Here is a 27,033-nt window from a genome sequence, read left to right as displayed (position 1 = left end):
GTACCCACACTGGCTTCTTTTTGACCCTCACATTGCCATGTTTCTGTCTCACTATGACCTTTGAAGGAGCTTCTCTGTCTGTTGAGGATGCTAGGCCTCTGTACCTCTCAATCTTGTTGTTAGCTAACTCTTATCTTTAAGACATCAGCTTATTCCAGTTGCAATTAATTATGAATGTAATTATTTGTCTGCTTTCTCCTTTCTGATAAGACTCTTTTATGAGCTACCATGTCCCCAAACTGTCTGTCAATAGTGGGTGCTCAATAAATATTGTTTGAATGAATGAATGAATGCACAGTACCCTTCAATGTGCATCTTCTTCTCCATTTTCTGAATGTTTCTATTTTCCTGACTGTTGGAGGAAAGATGCCTCCAGACGATGGCCTCTGTACCAATTCAGGGGAATAATCTTACTCTCACCTCCCAGACCTTACCTGGTGAACTCATCAGCAGGCCTCATATGGCCTATATGTGAAACAAACTTTTATTAACATAAAAGCATGAATACAAAAACACTGAAAACAGAAGACAATCAGTGAATACTTGGCTAAAGTCTACAGAACACAGACAAGGTAAAGAACAAATGACTGTTATCCTTAACTCAGCATCTGAATTACCTGAATATAATCTTGTCATTTTCAGGCCAAGTGCAGTGGCTCACTCCTGTAATCCCAGGACCTTGGGAGGCTGAGGAGGGCGGATAACCTGAGGTCAGGAGTTCCAGACTAGTCTGGCCAACATGATGAAACCTTGTCTGTACTAAAAATACAAAAATTAGCCGGGCGTGGTGGTAGGCGCCTATAATCCCAGCTACTTGGGAGGTTGAGGCAGGAGAATTCCTTGAACCCAGGAGGCGGAGGTTGCAGTGAACCGAGATTGCACCATTGCACTCCGGCCTGGGTGACAAGAACGAAACTCTGTCTCAAAATCATCATCATCATCATCATCATCATCATCATCTTGTCATTTTCTTGTGAATCCTTCCGGAGATATTTTGTACATATAGAAGCAAATACATATATTTAGAAATCATTATTTCTCAAAAAGCATTCTTGTATGAAATTGGAGATGTTTCTACTCTTTTCCTAATGTAAACAATGGTGCAGCTAATAAACTTTTATAAGGGACTGCATATGTGTGCTAGTGTGTCTGAGGGGTCTATCCTCAGGCACAGATGTGATTGTTCTCCTCAGAGGCCCTTCCAAGTGGCACTCCCAGCTGTTAAATCCTCCGCATACCATTTATCAGGTTTTAATCTTTCAATGATCTGGTGGGTTAAAATGGTATCTTACAGTTGAGTTCTTATTTCTCTTACTATGGATCTGGTTGAATATCTTTTATATTTTACAGCCCTGTATGCTGCGTTTTCTGGAACTGCTTATATCTTTTACTTTTATTTCTATTGTATTGTAGATCTTTTGCTTAATGACTTCTAGGAGTTTTTTTATGTATAAGGGAAACTGTGTGCTATGACTTTTAACTATTATTTTCCAATTTGTAATTTGCTTTTGATGGTTTTGCCATGAAGACTTTTTGTTATGTCATTGGGTTTATCCATCTCTTCTCTCTCTTTTTTTTTTTTTAAGATGAAGTCATTCAAGCGATTCTTCTGCTTCAGTCGCCCGAGTAGCTGGGATTACAGGCACCCACAACTACACCTGGCTAATTTTTGTATTGTAGTAGAGACAGGGTTTCATCATGTTGACCACGCTAGTCTCGAACTCCTGACCTCGGGTGATCTGCCCTCTTCGGCCTCCCAAAGTTCTGGGATTACAGGTGTGAGCCACCACGCCTGGACAAGTTTATCCATCTCTTCTTAACAGCCTCCTGGCTTTTGTGTTATAGTTACTTCTGCATTTGCCGAAAAATTCTTCCTTGATTTCCACTGTTCATTTTAGGACTATTATGGTTTCTTTTGTTGTTGTTGTTGTTTTGTTTTTATTTATTTGTTGTTGAGATGGAGTCTCGCTCTGTCACCAGGCTGGAGTGCAGTGGCACGATCTCGGCTCACTGCACCCTCCGCCTCCTGAGTTCAAGTGATTCTCCTGCCTCAGCCTCTCAAGTAGCTGGGACTACAGGTGCACACCACCACTCCCAGCTAATTTTTGTATTTTTAGTAGAGACAGGGTTTCACCATGTCGGCCAGGATGGTCTCGATCTCTTAACCTCGTGATCCGCCTGCTTCAGCCTCCCAATGTGCTGGGATTACAGGCGTGAGCCACTGCGCCTGGCCAGTTTCTTTATTTTTAAATTAAAAAAATTTTTTTGCATTTGAAAATCTGGTGTTTAGTGTTTACAGTGCTTGTTAAGTATGAGATGTGATCCCACTGAATATGTTGCTGGCATTAATTGAATAGTCCACCTTTCCCCTATCAAATTTGAAATGGGACTGTTTCCATACACTAGATTTCTTTAACTATTGAAGGCATTTCTCAACGTTATATTATTTCCCTTTGACATGCCTGTCGATTGATGCACTGTTGGCATTTGATGTGGATAAGGGTACGTTTGTTTAGATCTCATTAATACTTGATACTTGATATTCTCTAAACTTTTTCCAATTTGGTTAGTATTCAGTGGCATTACATTGTGATTTTAACTTCCATTGGCCTGCCTATTAAAGAGATTGAACATCTTTTCGAATGTTTTTCAGCCATTTGGATTTTCTCTTCTGTTGTATGCCTGTTGATGTTTTTTACTCATTTTTCTTTTCTTTTCTTTTCTTTTCTTTTTTTCCAAGACAGAGTCTAGCTCTGTTTCCCAGGCTGGGGTGCAGTGGCATGATGTTGGCTCACTGCAACCTCTGCCTCCCAGGTTCAAGCAATTCTTCTGCCTCAGCCTCCCGAGTAGCTGGGATTACAGGCGCCTGCCACCACGCCTGGCTAATTTTTGTATTTTTAGTAGAAATGGGGTTTCACCACATTGGCTAGGGTGGTCTCAAACTCCTGACCTCATGATCTGCCCACCTTAGCCTCCCAAAGTGCTGGGATTGCAGGCGTTAGCCACCATGCCTGGGCTTTACTCATTTTTCTATTATGTAATTTTTTTAAATTGATTTTTACAAGTTCATTATATCTCATAGATACTAACCTCTTGCTAGTTATACCTATGACTCTGTGTTACAGTTTTTCAGTTGATTCTCTTGAATTTTTTAGGCACATGTGGATCCCATGAAAATGGTAATTTTGGCCGGGCTCAGTGGCTCACGCCTGTAATCCCAACACTTTGGGAAGCTGAGGCGGTTGGATCACCTGAGGTCAGGAGTTCGAGACCAGCCTGGCCAACATGGCAAAACCCGGTCTCTACTAAAAATATAAAAATTAGCTGGGCGTGGTGATGGGCGCATGTAATCCCAGCTACTCGGGAGGCTGAGGCAGGAGAATCGCTTGAACCTGGGAGGCAGAGGTTGCAGTGAGTCAAGATGGCGCCATTGCACTCCAGCCTGGGCGACAAGAGCGAAACTCCATCTCAAAAAAAAAAAGGAAAAAAGAAAATGGTAATATGACCTTCTCTTTAATTGCTTTTAAGGGACTAGCTCTTTGTTTGAAAGACATTTTGTAAATCTTTAGTATCTAGACAGCTGGACTATTTATTGTTCGGTCTTTCTCCCAGTTAGCTCCTATAAACCACATGAGATGAAAGTACATTTCAAATCAATAAGCCATGTGACAACAAAACTAGCAGATGTTGTAGAATCCTCGCCAAATAAGGAGGATTGGGTATAAAAGCCAGCACACAACCAATCACAGGCTGCAGAAGAAGCGAGAGAGCACTCATAGGCACGGGGAGCAGCCAGTACTCCACCCTCACAGAAGCAAAGTCCCAAAATTATATACACGATTAAAAAATTATTTTCTACATAATTAATTCAAAGTTTCTTCTACAATGACTGGTACTAAGTACAAAGTACTTAGTACTTAGCATTTAGCAGTTTTAGAAATCACATTTTCAGGACTAGGAAAGGGTGGAAAGATGCATTTTACTTGGTGAAATCATTGGGAAATATTTTTGTTGTTGAGGAGGTGCATATAGAAGTAGACCCTTTAATTTGGGGAATACATAATCCATTGTATTAGTTAATTGGAGGAAAGGGCAGGAAAAAGATACAAAAAAAATTTTGGACTTGAATCTTTCATGGTATTGATTTATTTTTTCTTCTTTGGCTAAATAAAAAACATACCGTGAGATACCACAAAGCAAAAAGGCATTTGGGGAGTGCCTTAGTTCATCTTTTGCTACTATAACAGAATACCATGCAATGAATAATTTATAATGAACAGGAATTTATTTCCTCACAGTTCTGGAGTTATTGGGAAGTCCAAGATCAAGGCACCAGCATTTGGCAAGGGACTTCTTGCTGGGTTAAAGAGAGCAAGAGGGAGTGATTCCACTCCTGTAATAACAGCATCAGATAACCTAAATACTTCTTAAAAGTTCCCACCTCTGAATACTGTTATGATGGCAGTTAGATTTCAACATGATTTTTGGAGGAGACAAACATTAAAACCATAACAAGGAAGGAGGAGTAAATTCCTCCCGCAATCAGTTTTCTGTTTGACTGGTACTTGGTACAGACAGTGAGTCTCCCTAATTACATATGGGTTTTTGTAAGGCAGCCTGATACGTTTTTTTCTTCTCTAATGTGGGGAAAAGGTACATTAGGCAGAAAGATTACGTTCTACAAGTTAATAAGGGATTATATAATTTGAGATACATTTATAAAACATTATTATTTATAAAACATCTGGAATGTTTTATAAATGGTTGCTATGAGAACAATGAAAATTTAATTACAAAAATGTACCCTAGGCTGGGTGTGATAGCTCACGGCCTATAATCCCAGCACTTTGGGAGGCCAAAGCAGGCAGATCACTTGAGGTCAGAACTTCGAGACCAGCGTGACCAACATGGCAAAACCCCATCTCTACTAGAACTACAAAAAGTAGCTGGGTACAGTGGTGCTTGCCTGTAATCCCAGCTACTCGGGAGGTTAAGGCAGGAGAATCGCTTGAACCCGGGAGGCAGAGGTTGCAGGTGAGCCAAGATCGCGCCATTGCACTCCAGCCTGGGTGACGGAGCAAGACTTCATCTAAAAAAAAAAGTATACATTTTTTTAAACATCAACTGTTTAAAATACACTTATCTTATACCTTGTGCTCACCTTCCTTTAAATATCATTCCCAAAGCACACTAATTCTAGCTGAGCCAAGATTGAAGTCAGTATACAAAAATCCATTTTATTTCTATATACTAGAATGAATAATTGGAGACTGGGCACGGTGGCTCACGCCTGTAATCCCAACACTTTGGGAGGCTGAGGTCAGTGGATCACAAAGTCAGGAGTTCCAGACCAGCCTGGCCAATATGGTGAAACCCCGTCTCTACTAAAAATACAAAAATTAGCTGGGTGTGGTGGTGCGCACCTGTAGTCCCAGCCACTCGGGAGGCTGAGGCAGAAGAATCACTTGAACCCAGTAGACCAAGGTTGCAGTGAGCCAAGATTGTGCCCCTGCACTTCAGCCTAGGCAACTGGGCGAGACTCTGTCTCAAAAAAAAAAAAAAAAAAGAATGAGTAATTGGAGATCGAAATATTTAGTTAACATCGAATAAGATTTGTGTAAGAATTGCATGCTGAAAACTGCAAACATTGAGGAAGATCTAAATAAACATAAGTATTGGCAAAAGGATAGACACGTGAGCAGTGGAATAGAGAAAGTTCAGATATAAGCTTACAAATTTCTGATTAATTTATTTTTGCCAAAGGTAAGTCAGTGGAGAAGGAATCATCTTTTTAACAAATATTGGGAGAAAATCTCATTCAGAAAAGTAAAACTTTAAAAAAAAGAAATTGTTAAATTTGGAGGAAAACATCCAGAGATGCAAGATGATTCAGACCTTAATTTTTTAAAAAGTTTTCTGGGCAAGGTGGGGTGGCTCACACCTGTAATCCCAGCACTTTGGGAGCCTGAAGCGGACGGATCACCTGAGGTCAGGAGTTCAAGAAGTTCAAGACCAGTTGGGCCGACATGGCGAAACCCCATCTCTATTAAAAATACAAAATTTAGTGGGGCGTGGTGGTGCACGCCTGTAATCCCAGCTACTCAGGAGGCTGAGGCAGGAGAATTGCTTGAACCTGGGAGGTGGAGATTGCAGTGAGCCAACATCATGCCACTGCACTCCAGCCTGGACAACAGAGCGAGACTCCATCTCAAAAATAAAATAAAAAGTATACTGTACACTGTGTACAACCTTAGATGTGTTTTGGCAATGCTTGGTAGACATAATCCAGGGATGAAACTCTTATCAGGCAATCTATGGTCATCTTTTTCAAGATTCAGATGTTTGTCTTTATCACCCTTATTTTTCATTTTATTTATAAATCCCCAAGGTTCAGAGTGATTAAAAATACTGTCTGACCATTTTATAAAACCATTCTCAAGTGGGCCCTGGTGTAGATTTCTCCTATTACCTTAGATTCTACTGCAATCATTTACTTTTTAATTAAAAATGTTATTTCAATTTCATTATTGAGTCACATGCAGTTATGAGAACTAATACAGAAAGAAACCGTGTACCCTTTACCCAGTTTCCCCTAATGATAACATCTTGCAAAACTATGGTACAGTATTACAATCAGGATATTGAGGTTGAGATAGTAGAATTACAGAACATTTTTATCCCTGCAAGAGTTTCACATGTTGCCCTTTTATAGGTACATAAATCTCTTGCCCTTCCCCCTTCATCTTTAACCCCTAGCAAAAACTAATCTTTTCTCAATTTTACAGTTTTGTTATTTCAGGAATGTTACAGAAATGGAATCATACAGTATATAACCTTTTGGAAATGTGTCACTAAACATAATTATCTGGGGATTCATTTGAGGTGCTGCATGTATCACTGGTTTATTCCTTTTTATTACTGAGTGATATTCCACGAAATGGATGTACCATAGTTGGTTTAACTGTCCACTGAAAAAACATCTGGGCTGCCTCCAGTTTGGGCTAATACTAATAAAGTTGTTCTAAACATTCATGTACAGGTTTTTGTGTCAACATGAGTCTTCATTTCTATGGGGTACATGCCCAGAGTATAATTGCTGGGTCGTATGGTAAGTGCATGTTTAGTTTTTAAAAACCTGGCAAACTATTTTCCAGAACAGCTGCACCATTTTACATTCCCATGAACAGTGTATGAGTGATTCAGTTTCTCGACATCCTCACTAGCATTTGATGTTTTAACACATTTTTATTTTAGCCATTCTAATAGGTATGTAGTGATATATTACTGTAGTTTTAATTTGCATTTCCCAAATAGCTAATGATGTTCAGAATCTTTTCATGTGCTTATTTGCTATCTGTGTATTCTTTTTAGTGAAATGTCTGTTCATGTCCTTTGCCTATTTTCCCATTGAATTTTTTATTTGCTCTTGAGTTTCATCAGTTCTAGATACTAGAACAAGGAGTACCTTTGTAGGATATGTAGTTTGCAAAGATTTTCTCCATTCTATTGCATGCCTTTTCATCTTCTTATCAGCATCTTTCACAGAGCAAAAGTTTTAAATTTTGGTGAAGTCCAGTTTATTGATTCTTTTTTTCTTTTGTAGATCATGCTTTTGGTGTCATATCTAAGAACTCTTTACAAAGTCCTAGCTCTCAAAGATTTTCATCTATGTTATTTTCTAAAAGTATAGCTTGACATTTTACTTTTATGATTCATTTCGAGTTAATTTTTATATAGGGTTTGAAAGGTTTTTTTTGCTTATGGATATTCAATTACTCAATTCATTTGTTTAAAAGACTGTCTTTCCTTCAGTAATTGCTTTGGTGCCTATGTCAAAAATCAATTGTCTGCACTTAATGCTATTTCTGGCTTTTCTTTTTCAGTTCTATTTATTTATACGTCTGTCTTCCTGACAACACCACCTAGTCTTGATTACTATAGTTATATTGTAAGTCTTGAAATCAAGTAGAATGACTTTTCTCACTATATTCTTTTTTCAGAATTGTTTTGGCTATTCTAGTTCCTTTGCCTTTCTACATAAATTTTAGAATGATCTTGTCCGTATCTGTAAGAAATCTGCTGGGTGTGGTGGCTCACACTTGTAATCCCAGCACTTTGGGAGGCCAAGGCGGGCAGATCACTTGAGGACAGGAGTTTGAGACCAGTCTGGCCAACATGATGAAACCCCATCTCTGCTAAAAATACAAAAAAATTAGCCGGGCATGGTGGCAGGTGCCTGTAATCCCAGCTACTTAGGAGGCTGTGGCAGGAGAATCGCTCAAACCCAGGGGTCAGAGGTTGCAGTGAGCAGAGCTCACACCATTGCAATCCAGCCTGGGCAACAAGAGCGAAACTCTGTCTCAAAAATAAGTAAATAAATCTTGCTGGGATTTTGGTAGGAATTACATTAAAACTGTATATCAATTTGCCTTTTTTAAATTGGGTTTTTGTCTTATTACACATTGTAAGTGTTCTTTGTATATTCTGGATATAAGTCCTTTATCAAATATATAGCTTGTAATGTTTTTCTTCTAGTGTATGATTAGTCTTTTTCTTTTGTCTTTTTGTTTTGTTTTGTTTTGTTTTTTTGGACAGAGTCTCGCTATGTTGCCCAGGCTGGAGTGCAGTAGTAGGTTCTTGGTTCACTGAAGCTTCTGCCTCCTGGGCTCAAGTAATCCTCCCACCTCAGCTTCCCGAGTAGCTGAGACCACAGGCATATGCCAACACACCCAGCTAATTTTTGTATTTTTTGTAGAGACAGGGTTTCGCCATGTTGCCCAAGCTGATCTCGAATTCCTGGGCTTAAGCGATCCACTCTGCTTCCCAAAGTGTTGGGATTACAGGCATGAGCCATTGTGCCCAGGCTTTTCATCTTCTTAATAGCCTTTTGGCACATAAATATTAATTTTGTAAAGTCCAATTTATAAGTTATTTTTTGGAGACACTGTCTCACTCTGTTGCCCAGGCTGGAGTGCAGTGGCTCAATCACAACTTACTGCAACTTTAACCTTCCAGGCTCAAGTGATCCTCCCACCTCAGCCTCCAGTGATCCTCCCTCCTCAGCATCTCGAGTAGCTGAGACCACAGGCATGTGCCTCCACACCTGGCTAGTTTTTTTATTGTTTGTAGAGATGAGGTCTCCCTGTGTTGCCCAGACTGGTCTTGAACTCCTAGGCTCAAGTGATCCTCCCACCTCAGCTACCCATAGTGCTGGGATTACAGATGTCAGCCACTGCACTGGGACCAATTTATGAATTTTTATCTTTTATTTTTCATGCTTTTGGTGTCAAGTCTAAGAACTCTTTGCCTCAGGTCTTAAATATTTTTTCCTGTTTCTTCCAGAAGTTTTATAAGTTTTATCTCTTATATTTAGGTCTATGATCTGTTTTGATTTAATTTTTGTGTGTGGTGTGAGGTTAGGATCTAAGTTCACTTTTTTGCATGTGAATATCCAATTGTCTCAGCACCATTTGTTGAAAGGACAATTATTTCTCCATTGTCAAAAATTAGTTAACCATAAATGTGCAGGTTTGTTTCTGATCCTCAGTTCTGTTCTATTGCTCTATGTGTCTGCCTTATACCAGTGTCATGCCCTCCTTATTAGGGTAGTTTTACAGTAAGTTCTGCCATTGGAGAGTATTCATCCTCTAACTTTGTTGTTCTTTTTCCAAATTGTTTTCACTGTTGTAAGTCCTTTGCATTTTCATATAATTTTTGAGATTGGTGTGTCTACATCTACCATTATAAGATTTCATAATGATTGAGTGCTTAGTATTTAAACATTGCATTTAAACTGCTTCATTTTTGACTGGGTGTGGTGGTTCTTGCCTGGAATCCCAGCACTTTGGGAGGCCAAGGCAGGTGGATCACTTGAGGTCAGGAGTTCGAGGCCAGACTGGCCAACATGGTGAAACTCCGTCACTACTAAAAATACAAAAATTAACCGGGCATGGTGGCATGTGCCTGTAATCCCAGCTGCTTGGGAGGCTGAGGCAGGAGAATCTCCTGAACCTGGGAGGCAGAGGTTGCAAAGCTGAGGTTGCATTACTGCACTCCAGCCTGTGTGACAGAGCGAGACTCCATCTCAGTCAATCAATCAGTCAATCAATAAACTGCTTCATTTGTTATTGCTACGTGGTATGGCCTTAGTAAATGCTTGGTGCTGTTCTTTTGTTCTTATTAAGATTTTCCAGTATGGGGAAGTGACTTAGATTTTTTTGCATATGAAGCACAATTCTGTTTGTCCGTTTTCAAGTATTTCATCTTTTTGTTTTCCCAAGTATTTTTATTAGATCGTGTGTTATTATTTTTGCTTCTAGTTAGAAGTTATTGTCTAAATTTTAAAAATAAAATAATAGTGGTTTAAGACTATTTTAAAGTAGACCTGGCTTTCATGTCTTTATTTTCAGACTTCCATAGCTTATTAGAATAAGACTGCCCTCCCATGGTGAAAATTAGGTAATTTTTTTCAGTAAATTTAATGGGCTTATTTTTGGAAAAAATAATTTAAAATATATATATTTTTAAAATATGTGGGAAATAAGTGATAAGCTATTCTGTGTTTCCAAATAAACAGAGATTGTAGAATCCTCCCCAGCCCCCACTAGCTATAGAGTCACAGTGGCTGACCAGCATGGGAGGCCCTGGCCACAGCTTTTCATGAGTTGGTGGTCTTAAGTCACCTGTCTCTCTGGAGAATCAGTTTTATAATCTTAAAATGAAGAGGTTTCAATGAGGCTGCTCCACATCTAAACTTGTGTGGCTCCTTTGGCTTTCTATGCCACCTTCTCTTTGTCTTCCTATTATTTTATGGGATATCGCTTTATATCTAGTCCTCTTTCTCAATCCCATGTTAAAATTCTTGGAATGCTCTTGAGTCTTATTGGTCTGATCCCCTCTATATTTTCTGTAGAATTATGTAATATTACTACAAGTACCATTTGGGTGAAAGGAACTCTTTGATCTTCAAAGTAGTGAAATGATTCTAAGTATGGATAAGAGTGGTGAATATAGAGACCTAGGAACCAGAATTTCTGTTACTTATGTTTATTCAAGTTAATATTTACAGTGGCCTCCCCTTATCCACAGTTTTGCTTTCCCCCATTTGAGTTACCCATGGTCAACCATGGTCCAAAAATATTAAATGGAAAATTCCAGAAAGAAATAATTCATGTTTCAAATTACATGCTATTTTGAGTAGCCTGACGAAGTCCTGTGCTGTCCAGCTCTGTCTAGCCCAGGACATGAATCATCCCTGTGTGCAACATATCCACACTATATACACTCACCTCCCATTAGTCACTTAGGGTTATCAGATCACCTGTCATGGTATCCCAGCACTTACGTTGTAGTAAACCTTATGTCAAAGAGAATCTATAATGGGGTGCCTAGTCTTTTGGCTTCCCTGGGCCACATTGGAAGAAAAAGAATTGTCATGGGCCACACATAAAACACACTAACACTAGTGATAGCTGATTAGTTAAAATAAATAAATAAATAAATAAATCACAAGAAAACTCATCATGTTTTAAGAAAGCTTACGAATTTGTGTTGGGCCACATTCAAAGCCATCCTGGGCTACAGTGGGCCATGGCTGTGGGTTGGACAAGCTTGATCTATAAAGTGCTTCCCTTAAGTGAAAACTTTTCCCTTAGTAAAAGTTGTCAACTTAATAAGGAAAGAAAAAGAATGGTATGGTAAGAGTGCTAACATCTGTAGTAAGACCAAATCTCCTATCTGTAAAATTGTGAAGAAGGAAAAATAAACTAGTTTAGTTTCCTGTTGCACCTCAAACTGCGAAAGCTATGACCACAATTAATGCATGATAAGTATTTAGTTAAGAGGGAAAAGGCATTAAATCTGTGAGTGGAAGACGTGAACAGAAATGTGTTTTGACTGACAACAATCAGGTTTTGTACTTGCTGTGGTTTCAGGCATCTACAGGGGATGTCTTGAAACATATCCCCCATGGTAAAACCGAGACTATTGTTCAGTAAGTCCTCACTTAACATCGTCAATGGGTTCTTTGAAACTGCGACTTTAAGTGAAATGACATATAATGAAACCAATTTTACCATAGGCTAATTGTTATCAAACAAGTGTTAAGTTCCTATGGCATATTTCTGGTTATAGAATCATCACCGAACTTCGTAATAAAGACCCAAAACACTTCTAATATTAAACATTGAAATAAATGTGAGCTATCTGTATATTTAAGAAAACGTTAATAAAAAACAAGTGCATGAATTTTTATATTTTATTAGTCATACTTTTGGATGTTACTTACATGGTATGTAACTACAGTGTTAAAATTAATCAAGCTACATATTTATCATCTATGTACTTTTCTATACGTATATTAAACATCAATAGAAAGTTTATAAGAAGTCGACAATATGGATTCAACTACTAATTTATAGGAAATGCAGACAGAGGAATATGTTAAAGTACACCACAAGTACGCAGTCAGCAAAATCTAGACTGTGGGAAATGCCTGTGAGACAAACAACTTGGTTTCTCCATCAAATAAAATGTAAGGAAGAAAAAAAGGGATGAAGGGGAAATGTATAGGTTAAAAAAGACTTAAAAGGTACATTGGCCAGGTGCAGTGGCTCACACCTGTAATCCCCACACTTTGGGAGGCTGAGGCAGGCGGATCACTTGAGCCCAGGAGTTCAAGACCAGCCTGAGCAACATAACAAGACTCCACCTCTACAAAAAACACAAAAGTCAGCCTGGCATGATAGCGCGTGCCTGTAGTCCCAGCTACTCAGGAGGCTGAGGCACGAGAATCACTTCAACCGTGGAGGTGGAGGTTGCAATGAGCCGAGATCGCGCCACTGCACTCCAGCCTAGGTGCCAGAGTGAGACTCTTAGGAAACAAAGCAAAACAAAACAAAGACTTAAAAGATATATCAACTTATGACATCTGTGTGGGCCTTATGTGGATACTGACTCAACAGACAAACGAGTTTAAAAATTGTGGAACAGTTGGCAAGTTGAACATTTGCTGGGTTTGATGATAGTAAGGAAATATTGTCAATTATTTTTTGGTATGGTAATTGTATTGTAGTTAATGTTTTAAAAAGTAGAGAGAGGAATTCTTTCTAAGGCCGAAATAACCCCTACCCCAAAATTTGACAGGTGCATCACAAGAAAATAGAATTACAGGCCAGTAAACACACAAATAGTAAATAAAACATTATAAGTTAAAATTTAGATATATATAAAAACAAGGCCAGGCACAGTGGCTCACACCTGTAATCCCAGAACTGTGGGAGGCCAAGGCGGGCAAATCTCCTTAGGTCAGGAGTTCGAGACCAGCCTGACCAACATGGAGAAACCCCGTCTCTACTAAAAATAAAAAAATTAGCCGAGGGTGGTGGCGCATGCCTGTAATCCCAGCCACTTGGGAGGCTGACGCAGGAGAATCAGTTGAATCCGGGAGGCGGAGGTTGCAGTGAGCCGAGGTTGCGCCATTGCACTCCAGCCTGGACAACAAGAGTGAAACTCTGTCTCAAAAAAAAAAAAAAAGAAAAAACAAACAAAAAAAACACTCCATTATGATCAAGTGGGATTTGTATCAGGAACTCCAAATTGGTTTGAAAAAGCCCAGTGTGATTCATAATATTAACAGAATAAAGGAAAATTATATGAACATCTTAGTAAATAAAAAACATTTGATACGGTTGGGCACAGTGGCTCACGCCTGTAATCCTAGCACTTTGGGAAGCCGAGGCAGGTGGATCACGAGGTCAGATCAAGACCATCCTGGCTAAAACAATGAAACCCCGTCTCTACTAAAAATACAAAAAAAAAATTAGCCAGGCGTGGTGGTGGGTGCCTGTAGTACCAGCTGCTTGGGAGGCTGAGGCAGGAGAATGGCGTGAACCCGGGAGGCGGAGCTTGCAGTGAGCCGAGATCACGCCACTGCATTCCAGCCTAGGTGACGGTGCGAAACTCCTTCTCAAAAAAAAAAAAACATTGGATACAATTAAATACACCATTATGATGAAAATTTTTAGGAAGGTGACTTAATTTGATAGAGGGTATCTACAAAAATATCTGCCACTAACATAACATGAGGAAATACTCAACTCTCTTCTCCCCAAAAATTGAGAACAAGGCAAGAATATCTACTTTCATCACTCCTATTCAGGTTTATACTGGAGCTCCTAGCAGTGAGATACAGAAAAGAAGAAATAAAAGGTACAAAAGTAGAGAAAAAAGGAATAAAAACTAACTTTAATTACAGTAGACATAATTATATTTTTGAAATCCCAAAAGAATATACAAGCAAACTATTAGAATTAATAAGTCTAATTCTAATCAGTCTAATCAGCAGGATTTAGCAAGACTGCTGATTATAATTTCAATATAAAAATATCAATTTTTACCATATATTACCAATACATAATTGGAAAATAAAACTTTAAAAGATCATTTATAATAGCATCTGAGCTATCAGTAACCTGGGGTAACTCTAAAAAAAATGTGTAAGACTTTTATCAGAATACTACAAAACAGTGCCAAGAAGGAAATTGAAGAATAGCTAGCTCGTTAACTGAAAGACTCAGTATTGCTAAGATGCCAGTTCTCTCCAAAACGATCAGAGATTCACTGCAATCTCAATAATAATCTCAGCTTGGTTTTTGTGTGATTTTACATGCTAATTCTGAAATTAATATGGAAATGCAAAGGACCTAGAATAACCAAGACAATCCTGAGATAAAACAACAAAGAGGACTTAGTATGTTACAAAGTTTTTTTTTTGTTTTTTGAGACAGAGTTTTGCTCTATCCCCCAGGCTGGAGTGCAGTGGCGCAATCTCGGCTCACTGCGACCTCCACCTCCCTGGTTCAAGCAATTCCCCTGCCTCAGCCTCCCAAGTAGCTGGAATTACAGGTGCACACCACCACGCCCGGCTAATTTTTTTTGTATTTTTAGTAGAGATGGGGTTTCACCATTTTGGCCAGGCTGGTCTCAAACTCCTGACCTCAGGCAGTCCACCCACTTCGGCCTCCCAAAGTGCTGGGATTACAGGCATGAGCCACTGTGCCCGGCCACAAAATCTTAAGGTATAGACCTATGGGATAAAAATTCAGGCTTAGAAATAGACATTGAACTCAGAAATAAACTCGCATATATGATTGCTTGATTTATGATACATATACACTGCAAGTCAGTGGGGATAAGATCTTTTCAATAAATAAATTATAAATTTTCCTAGCCAGTCCTATATCACTCAGCTTTGAGATACTGAATCTATTTTAATCAAATTATAATCATAGCATATAATTTACATTTCATACAGTGAGTATGAAATGAGGTGCCTCACTGTGGTGTGATTTTCCATTTCCCTGATGATTAGTGATGCTATCTTTTCATGTGTTTATTTGGTCATTTCTTTGGAGAAATGTCAATTTAGATCCTTCATGCATTTTTAAATTGGGGTTTTTAAGTATTGAGTGGTAGGAATTTTATTCTAGATACAAGTCCCTTATCGATAGATATGATTTGCAAAATTCTTCCATTCTATGAGCTTTTTTTTTTTTTACTTTCTTGATCATGTCTTTTGATGGACAAAACGTTTTAATTTTGCTGATGTCTAATTTATCTCTTTTTTGCTTGTGATTTTGGTGTCACATCTAAGAAATCATTGCATAATCCAAACTCATGAGTATTTATGTCTGTTTTACGAGTTTAATAGTGTTAGCTCTTATGCTTATATCTCTGTCCCATGTTAAGCTCTGCATATGGTGTGTTGTGAGTGTATTGTCCCAGCACCATTTGTTCACTATTAAAGTAATGTTGGGGGTGCCTGTGGGCGAGTACCTGCAGGCAAAGCAGCATGGGGGAGGCTGCAGTGGGGAGAGGGCGTGTGCAAGCTGGTGTATGTCAGCAGTGGCCTCTCTGCTGAAGCACTCTGCCAGTTAGGTGAGCTCCGCCACTGCAGGAGCTGACATGGGCCCCTAGGAGTTACCTGGCGGCTGTACTGCAAGCAGGTGTGGCCAGGCTGGGGACCCTGGAGAGACCAACAGACCAAACAGTGGTCCAGTCGGACCAGCCCTGTCTCCTGGAGTTCAGGTCCAGCAGTTCCCCTAGGGCCAACGTCTCCTATGGGAGCAAGTTGAGCCTAGGGGGATGGGCGTCCCTGTTCATGCTCCACTGCAGATGCTTCTGCACTAAACCCTCTGGGCTCCACACCAGCTGGAGTTCTGTGCCTACCACTTCTCTAAGCAGCTTTCTCTGCCAACTTAAATGTTCAAGGTGGTCACAGTGTCTCATCCTGCTGGGCTTCCAGAGGCCTCTGGTGAGAGTGGGTTGCTCCTTGTCTGTTCAGTCACCCCTTCTTCAAGCATCATTGGGGTCCAGCAATGAGTCCCGGTGTGCGGTAGCCCCATGCAGGGTTCCCAGCTTCCTTCCCCTTGAGCCTAGCATCTGTGTCTTCCCTCCTCTGCTCTTAATGCCTTCCCTCTGAAGATCTGCTAGGAGTGAGCTAGTCTTCCTGATGTCGTGGTCCCTCCATTGGAGATGTTCTCTCTGACTGCATCTAGTTGTCCATCTTGGAGCCTGACAAGAGTGTTTTAAAATGGACTGTAGTGATGGTTGTACAACCCTGAGTATAAAAATCAATGAATTGTATACTTTAAAGGATTGAATTATATAGTATATTAATTGTACCTCAATAAAGCTGTTATTGGCCGGGCGTGGTAGCTCACGCCTGTAATCTCAACACTTTGGGAGGCCGAGGTGGGCCAATCACCTGAGGTCAGGAGTTGAAGACCAGCCTGGCCAACATGGTAAAACCCTGTCTCTACTAAAAATACAAAAATTAGCTGGGCGTGGTGGTAGACACCTGTAATCCCAGCTACTTGAGAGGCTGAGCAGGAGAATCACTTGAACCTGAGAGGTGGAGGTTGCAGTGAGCCGAGTTACACCACTGCACTCCAGCCTGGACGACAGAGCAAGATAATGTCTCAAAAAAAAAATGCTGTTATTAAGATAATAATAGGGATGGAAGTATATATGAAATGATTGGTTATAAATTAATAATTTTTGAAACTGAGTGAGAAGTATACAGAAGTTTATTATTTTATTCTTTCTACTTTCGCTTCTGTCATAAATTCTCCTTGGTAAAAAGGTAAAGAATAAAAGTTGCTAGCACTGTAAATGTAAAGAAAAAAAAACTCTCCATCACTGGAAGTCTTAATACCAGGACTTTATACAAATGATTGTGCCTTGACTGTAAAGCCAAGGAATGGCATGTGCTTTTGTGCCTTAGCCTGAGTTGTCCCAGTGTTTCTGCCTCTTTAGACCCTCTATAATTTCATTCTTTTTCTATATTTGGGTTCATTTTAAAGCAGCTCCTTAATTTTTTATTATTTCTCCAAGAGAGATATAACTGCTGGAAATGTTTTCTTTGTTATAGCACTGGTCAGAGGTGATTGGGAAAATCGGTTTCAGAGCTCCTCAGAGTCTATAATAGAAACTATAATGAATGCCTCCAATAATAAATACTTAATAAAAGTGCATTGGGGAAAAATGCCGTTTGCCCCTACCTCTGTGTAATGTAGAATATAACAATGTATCTCTAAATAGTAACTGTAGTCTGTTGTAGAGCTATAAGGTAAGGTGAGCTACTGGAGTGAAAGAAGATATAGCAGATAAAAACACATTGTGTTCCTAAGGTGTGAATAAATTTTTTTTCTTTTCCTTCACTAATAAGCATCATTCAGTGATTTCATTCAGAAAAGTATATTGAACAAAGGCAGCATGTTAGCTTTGGGGAGGGGAAGAGAGGATGCAAAGATGACTAACACACAGTCCTTGCAACCAAGCTATCTAAAATCCTCTGGAGAATATGAAAGAACAGACCAAGCTGGGCAACAGAGTGGGACTCTGTCTCTTAAAAAAAGAAAAGAAAAGAAAAGAAAAGAAAAACAGAAAGAGAGTGAGGGAGGGAGAGAAAGAGAAAAAAAGGAATGAAGAAAAGGAGGGAAAAAGGGAGGGCTGGAAGAATAGTCAACTATGTATTCATCTCAGCTCAGTAAATCAGCACTTTAGGTAAGATAAAGTAAACAGAGTAGCTACCTGTGGGGACATCTGGCCTTCTAAATGTTTCAAAACAAAGGAATGAGTTGCTTGCATGATTCAGCTTCGAGCTTAACTTTTCCTCTTTAACATAGTGTAGCGGACCCCAGACTTTTTGGCACCAGGGACCAGTTTTGTGGAATACAATTTTTCCACGGACAGGCATGAGGGAGGAAGGAATGGTTTCAGGGTGATTCAATCACATTACATTTATTGTGTACTTTGTTTCTATTATTATTACATTGTAATATATAATGAAATAATTATACAGATCACCATCATGTAGAATCAGTAGGAACCCTGAGCTTGTTTTCCTGCAACTAGATGGTCCCACCTGGGGGTGATGGGAGACAGTGACAGGTCATCAGACAGTAGATTCTCATAAGGAGCATGCAAGTTAGATCCCTCACATGTGCGGTTCATAATAGGGTTTGCACTCCTATGAGAATCTAATGTCACTGCTGATTTGACAGGAGATGGAGCTCAGGCAGTAACACAAGCAATGGGAAGTGGCTGTAAATACAGATGAAGCTTCACTCACTTGCCCACCTTTCACCTCCTGCTGTGTATTCCAGTTCGTACTAGTTGTGGTCCATGACCCTAGGGTTATAGACCCCTGGCATAGTGAATTTGGGGTCCTGAGATTTTGTTTTCCTTTCACATATTCCAACAAGAATGTGATTGTGATACAGTAACTGAGAATAAAAAGGAAGGAATGGATGCAAGAAGCATGAGAAGGTAGGGCAGGACTTGGCACCTGGTTGTCCGTAGAGATGCAGGAAGGTTAGAAATCAGCTGAGCAACTCCTAGAAGTTTAGAACCTGCACAGCTGGGAGGAAAAACAGAGTCAATAGGGACCTTATGAGTTCGAAGGAAATGGTTTATGATGTTCATTTTGATTGAGTTTTATGCCACCAGATGTTTAAGTTTGCTTCTGAAAGGTTGCTACTTTTGAATGAGGTAAGTGTTTGAGATGTGGATTTTGAAGGACTCACCCTAAAGGTAATGATTACAATGGATGAAATTTTTAGGGAATAAAGAGAAGAGACCAAATGAAGGATACTGGGGAACACTAGCCACTAAAGGACAACCAGAAAAGCATAATGTGTGTTAGCAAAGTTGTAACCACCCAAGGGTTTCTTCCAGCCCACTGCACAAATGAAGACTGCAGCATTGTAGTAAAGAAAGAGTTTAATAGACACAAGGCTGGCCACACCACGTGGGAGATGGAGTTAGTACTCAAATCATCTTGTGGGTTAGGGGTTTTTCTCTTTTTTCTTTTTTTTTTTTTTTTTTGAGAGAGTCTTGCTCTGTCACCCAGGAGGCTGGTGTGCGGTGGCATGATTTCTGCTGACTGCAGCCTCTGCCTCCCAGGTTCAAGCGATTATCCTGCCTCAGCCTCCCAAGTAGCTGGGATTACAGGTGCCCACCACTGTGCCCAGCTAATTTTTTGTATTTTTGGTAGAGACGGGGTTTCACCATTTTGGCAGGCTGGTCTCGAACTCCTGAGGGTTAGGGGTTTTTCAAAGGCAGTTTTGGAGAAGTGGTCAGGGAGGCAAGGCTTGCTGCTGATTGGTTGGGGCAGAGATGAAATCCTATGATTTCATCTCTAGGGGGGTGTAAGCTGTTCTCCTGTGGGCTGAATTGCTTCTGGATGGGGCCACAGGAATGGGATTGGAAGGTCCAGGTGAAGCCGTAGGTGTCAGCCATGCAAAAAAACCTGAAAAGGTATCCCAAAAAGCCAGTCTACAATAGTTACATTATTTGCAGGAATGGCTGACAATCTATGTCTACACCTTAGCAGAATCGGGCTCCTCTCTTCACCCAGTTCATGGCCTTCCATTAGCTTTACAAAATAAGTTGAGTTTTGGGCAAGGTCTATTACATTTAAACTATAGCCTAAAAGTCTTCCAAAGTTAGCTCAGCCCAAAAGCACAGTGATAATTTAAGGAAAGGGAAGATGGAGGGTAGGTTAGTCAGATCTTTTTTACTGTCATAATTTTCTCATTGATATATTTGCAAAGGCGATTTCAAAGTGAACAGAGATTTTCCAGAAAAATAGTGTATCATCATAGTTAAAAGCATGGAGCTAGACTGCTGTATTCAAATCCCAGATCTGCCACAAGTGATTTAATTTCCTTAGCTCCTACACCTAAAAAAACAGATACAGGCTGGGTGCGGTGGCTCACGCCTGTAATCCCAGCACTTTGGGAGGCCAAGGTGGGCGGACACGAGGTCAGGAGATCGAGACCATCCTGGCTAACACAGTGAAACCCCGTCTCTACTAAAAATACAAAAAATTAGCCGGGCGTGGTGGCGGGCGCCTGTAGTCCCAGCTACTCAGGAGGCTGAGGCAGAATGGCGTGAACCCAGGAGGCAGAGCTTGCAGTGAGCCAAGATTGCACCACTGCACTCCAGCCTGGGTGATGAGCGAGACTCTATCTCCAAAAAAAAAAAAAAAAAAAAAAAAAAAACCAGATATAAGTAAAAGTACCTCATAGGGTTATTGTGAGGATTAAAAGTAAGGCATTTAGAAGAATATCTGAAAATGTTCTTTAAACATCAGTGATATGGTTTGGATCTGTGTCCCCACCCAAATCTCATGTCAAATTTTAATCCCCAATGTTGGAGGTGGGGCCTGGTGGGAGGTGATTGGATCATGGGGGTGGATTTTCCCCTTGGAGCAGTTCTCATGATAGTAAGTGAGTTCTCATGAGATCTGGTCATTTAAAAGTGTGTGGCACCTCCGCTTTCTCTAGCCAAGTGAAATGCTGCTCCCCCTTCTCCTTCCGCCATCATTGGATGCTTCCTGAGGCCTCCCCAGAAGCAGACTCTGCCATGCTTCCTATACAGCCTGCAGAACTATGAGCCAATTAAACATTGTTTATAAATTACCCAGTGTCAGGTATTTCTTTATAGCAGTGTGAGAATGGACTAATAAAATCAGCTATTATTGTTTAATGTTATTTGTATAAGATAATTTTGGGAAAATAGATTAAGGAGAATTGTTAGGTCAGCCACAACAGATTAAGGTCCATGTGAATAGAAAGGTAATACAGACTGAGGTAAGGCAATTCTTTCTTTTTATTATTATTATTATTATTATTATTATACTTTAAGTTTTAGGGTACATGTGCACAATGTGCAGTAAGTTACATATGTATACATGTGCCATGCTGGTGTGCTGTACCCATTAACTCGTCATTTAGCATTAGGTATATCTCCTAAAGCTATCCCTCCCCCCTCCCCCCACCCCACGACAGTCCCCAGAGTGTGATGTTCCCCTTCCTGTGTCCATGTGTTCTCGTTGTTCAATTCCCACCTATGAGTGAGAACATGCGGTGTTTGGTTTTTTGTTCTTGCGATAGTTTACTGAGAATGATGATTTCCGATTTCATCCATGTCCCTACAAAGGACATGAACTCATCATTTTTTATGGCTGCATAGTATTCCATGGTGTATATGTGCCACGTTTTCTTAATCCAGTCTATCATTGTTGGACATTTGGGTTGGTTCCAAGTCTTTGCTATTGTGAATAGTGCCACAATAAACATACGTGTGCATGTGTCTTTATAGCAGCATGATTTATAGTCCTTTGGGTATATACTCAGTAATGGGATGGCTGGGTCTAATGGTATTTCTAGTTCTAGATCTCTGAGGAATCGCCACACTGTCTTCCACAATGGTTGAACTAGTTTACAGTCTTACCAACAGTGTAAAAGTGTTCCTATTTCTCCACATCCTCTCCAGCACCTGGTGTTTCCTGACTTTTGAATGATTGCCATTCTAACTGGTGTGAGATGGTATCTCATAGTGGTTTTGATTTGCATTTCTCTGATGGTCAGTGATGGTGAGCATTTTTTCATGTGTTTTTTGGCTGCATACATGTCTTCTTTTGAGAAGTGTCTGTTCATGTCGTTCGCCCACTTTTTGATGGGGTTGTTTGTTTTTTTCTTGTAAATTTGTTTGAGTTCATTGTAGATTCTGGATATTAGCCCTTTGTCAGATGAGTAGGTTGCAAAAATTTTCTCCCATTCTGTAGGTTGCCTGTTCACTCTGATGGTAGTTTCTTTTGCTGTGCAGAAGCTCTTTAGTTTAATTAGATCCCATTTGTCAATTTTGTCTTTTGTTGCCATTGCTTTTGGTGTTTTAGACATGAAGTCCTTGCCCATGCCTATGTCCTGAATGGTAATGCCTAGGTTTTCTTCTAGGGTTTTTATGGTTTTAGGTCTAACGTTTCAGTCTTTAATCCATCTTGAATTAATTTTGGTATAAGGTGTAAGGAAGGGATCCAGTTTCAGCTTTCTACATATGGCTAGCCAGTTTTCCTAGCACCATTTATTAAATAGGGAATCCTTTCCCCATTGCTTGTTTTTCTCAGGTTTGTCAAAGATCAGATAGTTGTAGATATGCGGCGTTATTTCTGAGGGCTCTGTTCTGTTCCATTGATCTATATCTCTGTTTTGGTACCAGTACCATGCTGTTTTGGTTACTGTAGCCTTGTAGTATAGTTTGAAGTCAGGTAGCATGATGCCTCCAGCTTTGTTCTTTTGGCTTAGGATTGACTTGGCGATGCGGGCTCTTTTTTTGGTTCCATATAAACTTTAAAGTAGTTTTTTCCGATTCTGTGAAGAAAGTCATTGGTAGCTTGATGGGGATGGCATTGAATCTATAAATTACCTTGGGCAGTATGGCCATTTTCACGATATTGATTCTTCCTACCCATGAGCATGGAATGTTCTTCTATTTGTTTGTATCCTCTTTTATTTCATTGAGCAGTGGTTTGTAGTTCTCCTTGAAGAGGTCCTTCACATCCCTTGTAAGTTGGATTCCTAGGTATTTTATTCTCTTTGAAGGAATTGTGAATGGGAGTTCACTCATGATTTGGCTGTCTGTTTGTCTGCTATTGGTGTATAAGAATGCTTGTGATTTTTGTACATTGATTTTGTATCCTGAGACTTTGCTGAAGTTGCTTATCAGCTTAAGGAGATTTTGGGCTGAGACAGTGGGGTTTTCTAGATATACAATCGTGTCATCTGCAAACAGGGACAATTTGACTTCCTCTTTTCCTAATTGAATACCCTTTATTTCCTTCTCCTGCCTAATTGCCCTGGCCAGAACTTCCAACACTATGTTGAATAGGAGTGGTGAGAGAGGGCATCCCTGTCTTGTGCCAGTTTTCCAAGGGAATGCTTCCAGTTTTTGCCCATTCAGTATGATATTGGCTGTGGGTCTGTCATAGATAGCTCTTATTATTTTGAGATACGTCCCATCAATACCTAATTTATTGAGAGTTTTTAGCATGAAGGGTTGTTGAATTTTGTCAAAGGCCTTTTCTGCATCTATTGAGATAATCATGTGGTTTTTGTCTTTGGTTGTGTTTATATGCTGGATTACATTTATTGATTTGCGTATATTGAACCAGCCTTGCATCCCAGGGATGAAGCCCACTTGATCATGGTGGATAAGCTTTTTGATGTGCTGCTGGATTCGGTTTGCCAGTATTTTGTTGAGGATTTTTGCATCAACGTTCATCAAGGATATTGGTCTAAAATTCTCTTTTTTTGTGTTGTCCCTGCCAGGCTTTGGTATCAGGATGATGCTGGCCTCATAAAATTAATTAGGGAGGATTCCCTCTTTTTCTATTGATTGGAATAGTTTCAGAAGGAATGGTACCAGTTCCTCCTTGTAGCTCTGGTAGAATTCGGCTGTGAATCCATCTGGTCCTGGACTCTTTTTGGTTGGTAAGCTATTGATTATTGCCACAATTTCAGAGTCTGTTATTGGTCTATTCAGAGATTCAACTTCTTCCTGGTTTAGTCTTGGGAGAGTGTATGTGTCGAGGAATTTATCCATTTCTTCTAGATTTTCTAGTTTATTTGCGTAGAGGTGTTTGTAGTATTCTCTGATGGTAGTTTGTATTTCTGTGGAATCGGTGGTGATATCCCCTTTATCATTTTTTATTGCGTCTATTTGATTCTTCTCTCTTTTCTTCTTTATTAGTCTTGCTAGCGGTCTATCAATTTTGTTGATCCTTTCAAAAAACCAGCTCCTGGATTCATTAATTTTTTGAAGGGTTTTTTGTGTCTCTATTTCCTTCAGTTCTGCTCTGATTTTAGTTATTTCTTGCCTTCTGCTAGCTTTTGAATGTGTTTGCTCTTGCTTTTCTAGTTCTTTTAATTGTGATGTTAGGGTGTCAATTTTGGATCTTTCCTGCTTTCTCTTGTGGGCATTTAGTGCTATAAATTTCCCTCTACACACTGCTTTGAATGTGTCCCAGGGATTCTGGTATGTTGTGTCTTTGTTCTCATTGGTTTCAAAGAACATCTTTATTTCTGCCTTCATTTTGTTATGTACCCATTAGTCATTCAGGAGCAGGTTGTTCAGTTTCCATGTAGTTGAGCGGTTTTGAGTGAGTTTCTTAATACTGAGTTCTAATTTGATTGCACTGTGGTCTGAGAGACAGTTTGTTATAATTTCTGTTCTTTTGCATTTGCTGAGGAGAGCTTTACTTCCAACTATATGGTCAATTTTGGAAAAGGTGTGGTGTGGTGCTGAAAAAAATGTATATTCTGTTGATTTGGGGTGGAGAGTTCTGTAGATATTAGAGACTTAGACTCCCACACAATAATAATGGGAGACTTTAACACCCCACTGTCAACATTAGACAGATCAGTGAGACAGAAAGTTAACAAGGATACCCAGGAATTGAACTCAGCTCTGCACCAAGCGGCAATTCTTTCGAAAAGGGATGGAATTGTGAATGAAAGAGAAATAGTATGGTAGCTTAAGGGAAACGAAAATTGAAATTTTTTAAAAAAAGCTTTTGGAATGCTGGGTGTGGTGGCTCACGCCTGTAATCCCATCTACTCTGGAGTCTGAGACAGGAAGATCACTTAAGCCCAAGAGTTTGAGACCAGCCTGGACAATTTGTGGAAAGACCTCATCTCAGGAAAAAAAAAAAAAAAAAAGTTTTTGTTTTAGTGACTTCTAAATACCTCATAATACTTAAAGAAAATCACTTCAGTAATTTAGTCCTCCATAAACCCAGTAAATAGTAAGTCACTTGTTTTCAATCTTTAATGGATTTTTCCAGTGGGTAATATTTTGTATTCACCAGAAAATGTGTTTTTGGCAGTAAATGTTAATGCAGTTTTGGTTGTTTATGATTTTTATTAGTGATTTGTTTTTTGCAAACTTAAAACCAAAAATGGCTAACAGCTGGAGGATTGAAAATAAACATAAACCTCAGTGAATTAACTGCAGGGATTTCAAGAATCATTTCCAGTATTTTAAAATTTTGGTTTTGTCTTTTCTTTTTATAAAAAGATTAACTTAGCTACTTTAAGCTCCACTATTCAGATCATAGATAAATCTGTTTTTTATTCTAACCTTAGTATTTACCTTATGATTTTAATGATGAATTTCAAGATGTTGGGTTTTTTCAATGTCAATAAACATTTTTTACTTTTACATATGTTCTTATAAGTGCCATGATATCACAATTTTTTGTTACATTGTAGAAAAATTTATTTTGTTTATTAAAGCAATTGAAACTTTAGAATATTTTAATTTTTGAGTGATTATTATAGTATTGTTTTCTTTTATCTTTAAGGACTTCATGATCTTTTATTTTTCTTTGTAAATGTTTATGGTTTACAAAGCATTGCATATATATTTTTATCATTTATTCTTCATAACAACCTTGTTCAGTGTTGTCACCCCTACCCTTTATAGGTGAGGAAGCAGGCTCAGAGAGGTGGTAACTTGCCCAAGACTATAAATGGAACTGGATTTCCAAGGCAAAGTTCTGCAACCCGGGACACTGCTGGTTCTAGCACTACTGGTGGTGAACATTTATTATTAAAATCATACTATCATCATCCCTCTACTCATACCATGGTCTTCCCTCTTTTTTTGCTCAAAAAAGTAGCAGTTTTGTTCCAGGTTTCCAGATATGTCATTTTAGAAATTGACTAACTTTCCTGTAAAGCCGTTGTTTGCAACCTGCTGAGATTTTGCCCTACCTTCCACCACTCCCTGCAGGGACATTTGTCAATTTCTGGAGAAATTGTTGATTGTCAAAACTATAGAGGTAGAGGGGAGGCTGGATGCAGTGGCTCATGCCTGTAATCCTAACACTTTAGGAGGCTAAGGCTTGGAGGATTACTTGAAGCCAGGAGTTCAATATCAGCCTGGGCAACAAAGTGAGACCCTGTCTCCACAAAAAATTAGCTGAGCACAGTGGTATGCACCTGTAGTCCCAGCTACTTGGAAGCCTGAAGCAGGAGGATTGCTTGAGCCTAGGAGTTTGTGGCTACAGTGAGCTATGATCACACTGCTGCACTGCAGCCTGGGCAACAGAGCAAGACTCTGTCTCTTAACAAAATAAAAAACAAACAAAAACCTGTGGAGGGCAGGGGATGCAGGTGTTACTGCCATCTAGTGTGTAGAGACCAGGGTGCAACTAAAAGATGTACAGGGCAGCCCCTGCCGCAAAGAATGACCTGGCCCAAAATGTCAAGGGAGCCAAAGTTGAGTAACTCCACTGTGAAGAATAAGACTTTATTTACCCATTCTTAACCTCGAAATCCAAACCTCCATCTCTTGTATATCTGTAATGTTGTTCTTTCCCCCTCACCCCCAAGTTATTTAAAATCTTGTTTTTGATGTAGCTTAATATAAAGGTGATTATCTTTCATAGCATAGGAATTACATGGTGTATTATTATTATATGTATTAATAACATGTATTATTGTTATTAAGAATTTACATTAGGCCAGGCTCAGTGGCTCACGCCTGTAATCCCAGCACTTTGGGAGGCAGAGGCGGGCAGATCACGAGGTCAGGAGTTCGAGACTAGCCTGGCCAACATGGTGAAACCCCGTCTCTACTAAAGATACAAAAAATTAGCTGGGCATGGTGGCATGTGCCTGTAAT

At 39.6% G+C, this 27,033-nt stretch overlaps 1 protein-coding gene across 2 annotated transcripts in view; it reads left to right on the top strand.

Moving 5' to 3' along the window:
- Nucleotides 1–27,033, top strand: part of CENPP (centromere protein P) — a 289,427-nt gene that overhangs the window by 103,716 nt on the left and 158,678 nt on the right. Inside the window, exon 6 of one of the 2 annotated variants that reach the window (XM_054658903.2) lies at nt 1,587–2,638. The exons of the other annotated variant lie outside the window; for it this stretch is intronic. Within the exon in view, the coding sequence (XP_054514878.1) occupies nt 1,587–1,820 (234 nt within the window). The 3' untranslated portion in view covers nt 1,821–2,638. Of the gene's footprint in view, nt 1–1,586; nt 2,639–27,033 lie in introns of those variants that run through there. 2 annotated transcript variants of the gene reach the window in all.

The sequence above is a fragment of the Pan troglodytes genome, chromosome 11 (genome assembly GCF_028858775.2).
Source record: "Pan troglodytes isolate AG18354 chromosome 11, NHGRI_mPanTro3-v2.0_pri, whole genome shotgun sequence".
Lineage (NCBI taxonomy): Eukaryota > Metazoa > Chordata > Mammalia > Primates > Hominidae > Pan > Pan troglodytes.
This window is presented reverse-complemented; position numbering and strand designations above follow the sequence as displayed.